Source organism: Botrytis deweyae (assembly GCF_014898535.1).
Source record: "Botrytis deweyae strain B1 chromosome Unknown BDEW_051, whole genome shotgun sequence".
In the NCBI taxonomy this organism is placed as follows: domain Eukaryota; kingdom Fungi; phylum Ascomycota; class Leotiomycetes; order Helotiales; family Sclerotiniaceae; genus Botrytis; species Botrytis deweyae.
Genome location: NW_024066258.1, coordinates 150,509 through 163,363, shown reverse-complemented (window position 1 = coordinate 163,363; position 12,855 = coordinate 150,509). Strand labels below are relative to the sequence as shown.

Here is a 12,855-nt window from a genome sequence, read left to right as displayed (position 1 = left end):
AAAAAATCTTTTAAACTCCTCGCTTGGATATCTTACACATCTCGCTCGCATCTTGCATTGAAATTTATTATCGACTCGCTTTCTTCTCCTCTTTCTTTTTCTTTCGTATTCTTTCCTTTGAATTATAATCGGGCGTGTATTTCTCTGTAATCTTTCAATCGTAATTTCGGATCCATCGGCCTCGTCTCATATCTTTCTCGTATGCAACCATTCTTTCCATTTATTCATACTCAAATTCCTCTTCCACCAAGCATGCTCGGAACTGCTTTACGGCCTACCCTTTTTCCTGGCATGTCCATACGTGGCACTCCTGCAACACTGCGTGGCTCTTTCATCAATCCAATATCCAATTGTGCTGGAATTCTAGAGACAATCGTCTTGTAATCACCAGGAAATTTAGCATCTCTAGGTACTGGAACTAATGCGGAGCGCCATAAGTGATCTGATGTATCCTCGAGGAAACTGGGTCGAAGTGAAGCTTTCGAAGAGAAGAATGCTGCGCGTCCTCTAGACTTCTTCGCTTGAATGATCGAGTCGAATAACTGAATATCCCGATCGTTTGATTGCTTAGTTTCCCGTTCATGAATGAATTCATTGAATGCTATCTTAACGTTAGTATACTTCACAATATTAACCATGGAATAAATTACCTTGTGTCTGCTCCAACATTACAATATATTCTTGTTGATCACTTGGGAGACTCTTTTTGAATGCAGCTAAATCAAAACCATACAATTGTCCAGATGACTTTTGTTCTTTCGATGGCCGACCAAGATGTTTTCTGTAGGTGTAGAACAAATTCGCGAAACATCGAACGAAAGCGGCACGTACACGATCTGCATGGAAGGCGGCTGGACAGACAAGTGAACACCAACCTAAACAACGGCCATGTGATACCGTGTTACAAGCATTACATGTGTACATGCCATCGTCCTCTGCCCTCTCATCACATATGGAGCACACAGATCCCATGTCGTTGGCATTATAAACAAAGCAATGTCCTTCTACCCATATTGTTGTCTCCGTATTAAGAACTGGTTGCATGAGCATGTTAGGCATGATTGTTGAAGCAGCGATAGTTGAGGCCGCATAGGCGGATGGTGCATAAGCAGATGGTGCATAACCATAACTAGAGTTGCTATCGCCAATGGAAACAGCAGAAGTGGAAAGACTAGCTGAATGACCATTGACAAATGGTGCACTGGGTCTACGAAGTGTCGGCTGTCGCTCTAGACCAAATGAGGAACTACGTCTCGAGTTTGTATCGAAGTGACCAGATCTCTTCTCTCTTAAAGTAGCCGTCAGAGCAAACCCAGAATCGTTTCGAGAGATAGGAGTTGTAGGCATTGGTGGACAGTGACCAGATACAGGTGATAAAGATGTTGGTGGACTGGTTTTACTTGACACGCTAGTCGATGGACGCTCAACACGAGTGTGGTCATTCTTCGACTGCAAGAATGCATTGAAAACCAAAGGTCTCTTCATCTTTTGTGGATCTGGTTCTCCGAATGTTGTCGAGTTCTGACTAACGTACTTACCCAAAGTCCCAGGTGGTGCATTCTGTGTGAAGACTGATTCGTTCTCCGACGAAAATGCATCGTAAGGAAAGGTTTCAACAGCATAAGGTGGCGGTGCTACCTCCACACCGCATCTATTGTGATGAGGAGCTGCCAGCTGCAAGAGGGACACAAGCTTTCGACGCTGTTGTCGTGGTAGTGAAACCGGTGGAGCAGTCGACTCAACGGTATCTTGATCCAAATCCACGAAAACATAATCATCCTCCGGAAGCTCTATATTATCATATCTCCTTTCAATTCCAACAATATAAGGACAAGGTGCTTCCAGCGCAGAAATCAATCTAGCTGGCAGAACTGGAATAAAGATGCTTGCCCATTTGAGTGGGTACAGGAGACTGACCAAAGCTTTACTAGCAAGATGTAACATAGCTGTGTGGGATGACAGTAAAATGATCCTAGATTCCGACAACATAAATTCCACCAGAGCAACAATATTGGGTATACTCAGAGCCCTGAATAGTGCATAAATATCCGTATTTCGTGAATCTGGCAATTCATTTGGTGCTTCTTTTCGCGCAAAGAGTCGTAGTTCTCGCACTGCAATTTCAATTTGAGTTTTCGAAGATATCGGGCTCAGTGCTTCGGTACACAGGTTGACGACATATCTCTCCAGGGGTTGCCATCTACCGATTTTTGGCGAACTTGCAGGAACTCGGAGGATTCCACCATCCGTCATTGGTACCACAACAGCCTTCAGCCATTCCTTCCAGAAGCTTGTCATACTTCCATCTCTGCCAAGGATTCCATATGCCCTGGGTATCCAAAGCCCCGTCTCGCCATCAGTCAATCCTTCAATTTTAGCTGCTGCGCCGTGTCTGACGGGCCTCAACATATCAGTCATCAAAGTGATTTTTTCCTCCACTGCGCTAATCTGTTCCTCCAACTGTTCTCTAGCGGCTGAGCCAGATACAACACTGGGCAATTTTGCTAGCAACTGTGAAAGGTGTGCACGTTCTGCAGCCAGTCGTTCTCCCAGACTTGCAGCAAGTTCTCGTTCCTCGTTTGTCATATGGCTTTGTCTCCAAGCCTCACATCTTCGTTCCACATTTCCGGCCGCTTCTTGATCCAATGGCTTCCAGACAATTACAGTAATTCCATATATTTTGGAATTGTCATCTGAGGTCATAGCAAATCCATGCCAGGTTGATCGCGGTCGTTCGTCCGAAGAAACAATATTGATATCATTTGGAAATGCAAACATAGGGACATAATCGGGAAATTTACCTCTCCTCGGTAATTCCTCCGTCGCGTGTTTAGGTGGGTATCTATCGAGTAAAACGGGTTCAAAACGTCGTTTTAAAGGGTGCATGTCAGGATCCAGATTTAGGGGCTCTGGGGGCGGGATGACGGAATTGTAATTGCTAAGGCGCCTCGAAGTGCGAACTGACACTGTTGTAATGGTCAGCATGAGTATTCAAAGATGTGAGAGGGCTGCGGTTAAAATCATCTTGGGTGTATGCAATGCATGTAATATATGTGCCGCACCGGGACGCAGATTGTCAGACTTACTACTTCTACCAGCCATGGAAGGCTGTCTCTTTACACTATTCAGATCTCTGAAACTAATTCTTCTCCTTATACTTCCACCCACGCTCCTTAAAGTCGGACTCCTCCTATGTATATTTTCTGCATCTTCCACTCTTAATCTCGAAGCTCTCGGATTTGTCATGGGAGGCGCAGGTTGTGTTGCCCCAGCACTAAAACTCAAGTCATCCAGGAAATTCTCCCGCTCACTCGCAAACTTCAGTAGCGCCGTATCGAAGTCGAAGTTTCCAAATATTCCTCCGCCCTCGGTCTTTGTGCCATGTGCAGTGCCATTTGCATTGCCATTGCCGGTGCTGTTTCCGTTGCCATTAATGTGACCAATTTCACCAGCTTTAATGGTCATACTACTTCGATTACTCGCAGTTCCTTCAAGCTCATCGAGAGTGGATATTGAGCTTCGCGATTCGTGCGAGGATTGTTTGCTGAGACGATTCCATGAGCTATTGCGGGAATGTCGTGCAGAAGCTCGATTGTTATTTGGAGGAGGAGAGTTTTCACCTTCGGGACTTTCTTCTATTGTAGCATCGACTTGCGGAGAGGGAGGCGCTTGTATGATGTTGCTTGATCTATCTCTTGGATTCGAAGGGAAAACCTCGGGCCCATATTGTAGAGAATCAATCCCCGCGATCCAAAAGTAATCTGCGAGAGGAGCCGAAGTTGAATTATTATTATCCATGGCGAATGAATATTTATTGGAGCGCAGATATACTGAAATTGTTGAATATGAAGGATTGTATTGGCAGATCTGCCAGTGATAGGTAACTGAAATTCCTTTCAGTATGACATCGAATCGAAGGAGTGTATATGGTGGACGCTATTACCGCGAACTTCAGGAGTAATAAGTTATTCGACTGGAGAAGAGGGAGGAAGGGAGGGATGATCCGGCGTTTCGTGGATAAAGTGAGAGACGCTCCTTGTAATCTCGGACACAAGGGCACAGGAATATACGCTTTCCCGACTATTTAATGAACAACAAGCTCTCTTTTCCTGGAGGTCTTGGTGTGACTATCTGAGAGGCAGTGAAAGACGAACCAAGGTTGATGCTAGAAAGGAAGATTTGCAGATCAGACCCTTTGGAATACGGTGGACGGTGGGTGATGAAGCTAGGTATGAAGTACTTAAACTTTCCCCTTGAGCTCCACTGTTGTTTAATCAAATCAAATCAAATCAATCCATTGATCATTCAATCAAACGCCTTAGGTAAACGGTTAATAAATTGATGGAGGATTTGAATGGGGTGAGGAAGGTTTGGGGGGGGGATGGAGAAAAGAAGGAGGAGAAGAAGAGGAGGAAGCAGAAGAAGAGGAAGAAGAAGAAGAAGAAGGGAGAAAGGAATCCGGCAATTCCAAGAAATTTTTGATTGCTAGATATGGATGGGATGTGTGGATGTAGAATTGGAATTCGTATTGATTGATATGAAGTTGATAGTGAAATCAATTATTATTATTATTATTATTCAACTACCGGTAAGTGAAGTGTGAATGAAGGGAATGAATTAATAAAATGGGTTGGGGGGTTGTGGTGGTGTATAAAAAAAGATTACACGATTGATCTTATAAATCGAATTGGGGTTGACTTGGGATGAATGGGGGTTGAAATGAAATGGACTGGATTGGATTGGATTGGATTGGGCTGGACTGGATTGATGAATTGAATTGAGTTGAGTTGAGTTGAGTTGAGTTGAGTTGAATGGAATGGGATTGAATTGAAGATTATAAAAGAATGACCATAACCATAACAATAACAATAACAATAATGACAATGATTATGACTCTGACTATGAAAATGACAATAGACAGAGAAGAGGTACTACCCAGGTAATTTCTCCGAAGATAGATTATAGATTATGGGATGGTAACGAGTGGTTGGTTGGTTGGTTGATTATATATTATGTAGGTAAATGTAAAGTACGAGGGATATATAGATATTTGGATGGATATGGATGTGTATGGATATTTGGATATATGGATTTTGGATATTTGGGTATATGGATATATATGGATATATGGGGAAAATAAGGGAATGTGGTTGATTGCGTGGGTGGTAGTGGGCGTTCAAAGGTAGGTAGGTAGGTAGGTAGGTATACAAGGGGACAGAAGTGTGAAATGATAATGGTACCTGGGTAAAAGTGGTAGGTACCTAGGTACCTAACCTTTTCTAGTAATAATATTCACCACTTTCTATATCGGACTTCTCTCTTTTTCTCTTTTGCTCTTTCTCTCTTTCTGTCCTCTCTCTCCTCTCTCCTCTCTCCTCTCTCCTCTCTCCTCTCCTCTCTCTCTCCTCTCCTCTCTGCCCCTCCAGCCCCTCTGTCTTCTCTCTACCCCTTTTTTCTTCTTATTTATCCCTTTCTTTCCTCTCTCCTCTGCTTGCTCTTCTCTCCACTCTCTTCTCTCTCTCTCCTCTCCTCTCTCTCTCTCCTCTCCTCTCTCCTCTTCTCTCCTCCATCTCTGTAGGAACCTCCCTAGTCCCTTTGGCACATTCAAAGCAAATCCCAATAAAAGCGCCGCCGTGTCACTCCAAATGATATTCCTTATCGTGAACCAAGGGAATAGATTGCCTAGCGAATGATCTTCTCCAGGGAAACTAAAGAAAAAGCAAATGGATTTTCCAAAGTTTAAATGAAGCAATGTGATACTTCTACTATCATCTCTGATCCAGGTATGATGATGAAGATAGAGATCGTGGACAATCCCAATTTACTTGAATTGAAGTGAGTAATAAGTACGACGTAGGTATTGAAATGATAGATAGATATTGAATACAGATGCCCAAGTACCAGACGGTGGATTATCTACCTCGGTACGTCGTCGATCCATCTGCTATGATAATACCCAAGGGAGTACCTACTAGGTATGTCGGTATGGTATGTATATATTCATTTCTATAATATCTTTTCCTTCGCTCACAACAACATTCATCCAATCAATCCTTTCCTCCCTCTCATCAATCAAAACCTCATCTCCAAACCCCTAAGGATCTGAAGGATGGAAAGAAGGGATCAAATAAGATAAAGTGTTTATCAACCTAGTAAATAGCGTTTTGTCGATCTTCCTCCACCAGTGCTCCCACTTGTCCCAAATGATGAATGGCGTGAACGGCGAACACTTTCTTTTACACTTTCGTGACTTTGCTAGACCAGGCACACAAAATCTTGGGGATGGTGTGAGAAACGGTTCTTTACTTGATTCAGCTGGTCTTCGGACTACTATATATTCATACTATATATTCATCCTATAGGTATATATATCGCCACATCCAATGACATGCCACGATTTATCTTTTATATACTTTATAGCGTTTCCATTTATCTTGCTTTGTGTATAATATTCAAGTCAAACTAATCAAAATGATGGTTCATACGAATCAATATCTCATTCTACGGGGACTAGTACTAGTGCTGCTTCCTCCCAATATACTCAGCACTACGACCTACTCATCCATCCATCCATCCACGCATCCATTCATCCATTCATCCATCCCATCCATCCCATTCATCAGTCCGTCCATTCATCTACTCATCCATTCAATAGATTCATCCGCCACATGTCAATTATAGGACTTCTAGTGCAGCAGTACAACGGTACAACAGTACATCAGTACAAACAGACCATGAACCCGAGGTGGCGATGAAAATCCCCCAAATTAATACCACATTCATTCAATTCAACGTTCTCGTGTTCCAGTCTTCCAGTCTTCCAGCCTTCCAATCTTCCAACGTTTCTACTTTTCTCCATTAACCTTCCTTCAAATGCGTAACATACATACGCGAAATGCATCCCAAATGAGTCCGGTATTGCGTGGCATAAACTACTTCAAACCAAGTCTCTGATCCCGAAAGACGGATGGAAACGTAGGGAGTACGTACCTGACTTTGCCTTACCTTAGTCAACTAGTCTCAACGCCTAGAACATTTCGCTCTAGGTGCAGCAGTAGCAGTAACACCAAGGAAACCCGAAAATCTGTCACTGCAAGACCGTTAAATGGGTATTTTCCAGATACGGACGACATATACTCTTGCGTTCCATTCCCTTTCATCGCCATTTCACGATGATACAAATGGAAAGAAATATTTGATTTCGAGGTATGAGAATCTCAAATAATCAATGGGATTATCTGTTTCAAATCATCACAACTCTGCGCTTACACTCATTGATCGATTGCAGACACCTAGATATCTACAAACGGTCACTTGCATAACGAAACATCTCGCGTACCACTCAAATCCCAATCCTTCCTCCACAAAATACAGGGAATCGTATCCCTGGTCTCGCCCTGGTGTAGGATGGCGGCAGGCGAGAGCTCTCGAATGTCACTCTACCCATTCAGGGGTTACTTTGGCTGCATTTATTCTGATAATCTTGCATAAAGGTATTGTACAAATCGGATGGGAATCTGGGTAGGTAGGCCCCGGGGGTAGGTTTGTGCCCAATACGAAATGTGAAAAAATTTATGCTAATAATTTCCTTTTCTTTTCGCACTGTTCGGAATTTGGTTGACGACATCAGATAATGTTCGTTTTCATTTCACCCACAATTGGAGTCCCTAGTTTGACCATCCCATCCTCTCATGATTTCCTATTACGATCAATCTCATTAATATCGACATGGGAATTTCAAAATGTGATGGGGAAATGCACTTCCATGCATTTTCTAGGCACATTCAGGTCAGATATCAGCCCCCGTGGCTGATTCTAGATCTTCTGTTGCTTCGATCTCTTCCACCGCTCCTTTCTTTTCCACTTTGATCGCAAACTTCTCTTCAAACAGTTCCAGATGAATAGATTTCGATGATGAAGATAAGTTCCGCTTCATCCCCGTATATTCAGCCCCGATTTATTTTCACATTCCATCTCATCCCTTAAACATGTCCAAATCCCATCCAGCTAGTCGGCTAAGAGCGGAATACCTACCCACCGGTGTAAAGGTCGTGTTCCGTAACACAAAGATGGGATGTCAATGGCTACCGGCATATCAACCATGTACTTTGATCTTTTTTCATCCCTTTTTTGCTTTTCGTGTTACCCTCTGTCAGAGTTATCGGGGTGATACAATGTCACATGATGATTGATGTTTCCAAGTATCGATTTTTTGTGTGTGACATTGTTTCTATATTTGCTTCCGCTGTGTTACGGTTGATCTTGTTCTTTTTGGCTTGGAGCCCTTTTCGTTCGTCTGGGTAAATATCAAATGCTTCAATGCCCAGACCTAAACCCCTATCATATACATATTGTCTATCCTGCCAATTGCTTTCTTCCTCTCTTTCCTTTTCCTCAAATCTTTGCTTCTAAACTCGGGCTCAAGTTGCAAGTCACAAATCACAAATCCCAGGGTCCGAGAAATAGAAATAAATGAGGCGAACTCATGAAGCCACATCGGCGCCCTGCATGTGATCCATCGGAACCTGCGGATAAGATACAAGAAAGAAGTATGTATATGTTTCACATGACGGAAAACGGAAGCGGGTGCTCGAAACCCGGTTGCTTGGTAAATAGTGACGTGACAACTTTGGGGATTGGGGTATTTCATTTGATACATCCTTTTAAGATCTATGAGGCGTAGGTAGGGTGGGGCTTTGGGAGACACAGGCTGAGACTTGAGAAAGTCTGAGGTGGGGGTTTGATGATGACTGCCTATTTATGGTGCTACTTTATTCTAGTCGGGTATTTAGGTCACTTAGGTGTTTATGTGCTTTTTAGCTTGGAGGTTGGAGATGGGGAATTGGAGACGGGGATTGGAGAGTGGAGACTAGATGGGATGTGTTGAGAGAGGGAAGTGGTATATGTAGGTACAAAGTGATTGCAACTGTAACCAATTGGTTTATCAACATGAAAATACGGAAATCGAGATGGAAAAATAGGAGAGAGAAACCTTTTCTCAGTAGACCGTTAACGTGCAGGAGGAAAATGTTAGTACATACTCTGGAAATTGTAGTTGGAGTAAGCTAATTGAAAGATTACACGCACGCATTATGTGAATTCTAGAAACAAAAAGAATCTAGACGTTGAGTGGAATGGGGGGAGGGGGTTAGGGAATTGGGAAAGTGCTTATGAATATGAATAGAGTTGAGGATGATGAAGGTGGAGTTTTTCCAAGGGAGAGAGGAGGGGGGGAAGAGAGACGGACAGATTCGGAGAGATTGGGATTGAGATTGGTTAATTGCACGTATGGTGTGGATTTTTTAATTGGTGCAAAGGGGAAACTACCGAGTAGTGTTGTGCATTAGGTAGGTAGGTGGGTCTTTGGGTCTTTGGAGGGATCTTCAACGTTCAAAGAGCATGTTGTGCATGGATTGCATGTTTGGACCACGGATTGGGGGGTTGAGGGCTCGGGTTGGAATTGGAAGGAAGTGTTGTAGGGGGATGTGCTATGCGTATGTAGGATACTAGGTGTGTGTGTATGAGGCTTCGAATCATGGAGGTGTGGACTTTGCATTGGGGTATCGCTGTTGATGATGGGTCATGCGATGGAGCTTTGAGTGTGTCTCGATTCTCTCGTAGGGATTTAGGATGGCGAGCTGGGTTGGGAGGGTAGGGTATGAAGGAGTTGAATGTGTATTTGTGGGTGGGTAGGTGGGATTCTCTATTCTCTGGTTCTTATTTCAGCTCTGAAGATCGGGGATTGGAGTGTGATTGGTTGGTCGTGCATGAGTATGCAGCTTTGAGTGTGTGTTTCTTAGAAATTGAGGCTTTGGGATTGTGGTTACGAGTAGGAGAGAAAGAGCTGGTTATCTCTATACTCCATATGCTGCAGTTCTCTGGTAGATATCATAGGGATTGAGATGCCCTGCAGAATTGCAATCACGAGTACGAGGAGATATGGCTGGTCACATGAATTGTAACGTGACTGCTTAAATAGGTAGGTACTGGACTGGATAGGTACGTAAGCGTGCATGCGAGATATCGATGGATCTTTGAACGTCGCGTTTACCCCACCTTTTCAGCCTACCTACTTACTTGCTTTGTTGCGTTCATAATACATCTTTTGTGAATTATGTCTTTGGCGGAAAAGAGATCAGGAGTTGATGGTGCTAATGATGAAATTGCGGATTTGAGAGAATTAGGGTTGGAACTGGGAGCGATGGAGTCTGATGCAATGGGAAGATTGCCGTCGGATGCTGCTGGGACGGATGATGTAGAAGTGGGTGGTGTTTGTGAAGCTCAAGAGCGAGGAAATGATGAAGTTCTTGTGGAGATTGACGACGCCGATACAAATGGAGATCCGAAGATTGATAAAGGTTCAAACGATGACCATGCAACGAACGATTCGGGCCACGATTCTGGCCACGATTTTGATATCAAAATTTGTACTGATGAGGGGAGAGAAAAGGCATCTCGTGGGACCGAGGGACACGAAAATGCTGCTGAAACAGATGTTTTGGATGACTCGGGTGACCACAATGTCAGTTCTGGCAGCAATTTGGATGTGGATAAACTTCATGATGAGGCTCTCTTAGGGGAACATGAAGAGAGTGAAGAAGAAGAAAGCTCGGAAGATTGGCATCCAGATTCTTCAGGAATTGCTTCAGAACGTAATGACTCTGTTGTCGTACGATGGCCGATCAAAAAAGTTGAAGGGGCCAAAGATAGCATGGAGAGTGAGAACGAAATAAACACGACCACGACCGAGGTTTTGAATCCCGACTTGTGCAAATTCTGTAGGGTGTTCTTTGATACTTGGTCCTCTGTCTGTGAGTTTTTTTTGGAGAATAAAGGGTTTCATGCCCTAAGTTCTGCGCATTATGATACGATGTCTGACTTAAGAGCATCCGCATCAGGTGGCTGTCATCTGTGTGCTCTTTTTCTGAGTATATTATCCTTTGAATTGAGAAAATACGATTTCAGTGCTCATGAGGCCGGCGACAACTTGCCGCTTGATCAATTTAAACCTGAAGATATAGTGCTTCATAAAGAAAATGAATACGATTGCAAGATACACGACGAGGGAGAGTACGATTGGAATATTGTATCCACTTTCCGAACAATCAAGGATGATCAACGGCAAATAATTACTTGGACAAAAATCATGCTAGACCATGGTTCGGATTCTTGCTATATTGATGAAAAAAATGGTCAGAATAGCTGTGAAGAGCTTCGATTGGGTGCTACTGAAGAATCTACGGGTATTGTGCGGGCATGGATTCGAGAATGCCACTTAAATCACAGTGCTTGTAAGCAACAAGAAGACATTTTTGTTCTACCTACACGACTGATCAAAATTGATTCTCAAGAAACACGTCTGTGTATGTCTTCCAACGAGAATTGCTCAGAATATGCAACTCTAAGCCATTGCTGGGGAAAGACTGAAGTGTTACGGCTCCAAAAGGATAACCTCCAAGATTTTTTGATAAAAATTCCTTATGATAAGTTATGCAAAACTTTCCGCGATGCAATTTATATTGCGAGAGTCTTAGGTTTCTCATGGCTGTGGATTGATTCATTATGTATAGTACAGGGCGATCCTGAGGATTGGAGTAGAGAGGCTTCTCGAATGGCTACCGTTTATGGACTTTCAAGCTTGAATATTGCTGCCACAGCCGCCCCAGATGGTACCATTGGTTGCTTGTTTGACCGCGACTTGAGATACACGGAAAAACATAAGGTCGAAGTGAAAATGGACCGTCAAAAACAGGTCTACAGCATTGCAGATGACCGTTTGTATATAAACAATATCGCCAATGCGGCCTTGACAAACCGCGCTTGGGCTTTCCAGGAGCGAATACTAGCCCCGCGGACCTTACATTTTACTAAATCCCAACTCTTTTGGGAATGTAGAACTAATCAGGCTTGTGAGACTTTTCCTGGTACATTACCGGAAAATTTCTCTGATCACACCTTATATCTACCTAAACAAGAGCTCCTGTCCTGGAGCAAGATTATCCAAATATACACCCATTGTTCGTTAACAAACGAGAGTGATCGTTTAATTGCAATAGGTGGTGTGGCAAGACAACACCAAAAGAAAAATGGTGATAAGTACCTTGCAGGACTGTGGCAATCTCGGATTAGAGAGCAGATGTGCTGGTTCACCTACGGTGAGCATAGGCAACATCCGAGAGAAAACACGGGGCGAGCCCCTTCCTGGTCATGGGCTGCAGTGAACAATTCAGTCTATTTTCCTGGGGATACAGAAGTTTTTCATGAAGCATATATCGACGTCACCAAAATTGACATAACTCTTGAAAATACCGACGATCCATTTGGAGGTGTTAAGAGCGGAATCCTGACCCTACGCTCAAGATTTATGATGATCTTTGGAATGGAGCCACGTCCCAACACTGCTAACAACTATCGCGGAATATCCTTTGGTAAATTCCCAATTAGAACTTCCGATATCTTTTGGGATCATAGAGATTGTGGTTTGGAGAGCTATTCTGAATCAATTTTAATGTTGCCTATTGGCGTCTTGTTAAATTCTATTAAGGTGCTCGTGCTAATGTTGACCAATCAAGAAAATGGGAAATATGAGCGTGTCGGTTATTTTGATTTGCCTAGCTACTCTGATGGCTATGAATCAATTCGTCGAGCCATGAATCTTACCCAAGATGATGAGCAATTCAAAGAGCTGGGTCTTGGCGATGCCCTTCCTTCAGAAAAAGACTATATCTCAACTGATGTAGATGAAGATGGGATTACGTGGTATACAATTTCTATTATATGAAGATACTATGTAATCATGACAGACTGGACGTATGTGATTTAGTCATGAAGTTTCTTGGGGTATTTTGCGGTTTT

General features: G+C 43.2%; 2 protein-coding genes across 2 annotated transcripts; one reads left to right on the top strand and one right to left on the bottom strand.

Annotated features, from left to right (window-relative positions):
- Positions 1 to 230: 230 nt before the first annotated feature.
- Positions 231 to 3,798, bottom strand: EAE98_011686 (uncharacterized protein; the record flags this gene model as incomplete). The annotated part of the gene is made up of 3 exons (XM_038959309.1): positions 231 to 601; positions 651 to 2,966; positions 3,087 to 3,798. The coding sequence occupies 3 exons, from the start codon at positions 3,796 to 3,798 to the stop codon at positions 231 to 233; spliced, it is 3,399 nt and encodes a 1,132-aa protein (XP_038804367.1).
- A 6,316-nt stretch (positions 3,799 to 10,114) lies between these two features.
- On the top strand, positions 10,115 to 12,781 carry EAE98_011685 (uncharacterized protein; the record flags this gene model as incomplete). The annotated part of the gene is made up of 1 exon (XM_038959308.1): positions 10,115 to 12,781. The coding sequence occupies one exon, from the start codon at positions 10,115 to 10,117 to the stop codon at positions 12,779 to 12,781; it is 2,667 nt and encodes an 888-aa protein (XP_038804366.1).
- Positions 12,782 to 12,855: the final 74 nt, after the last annotated feature.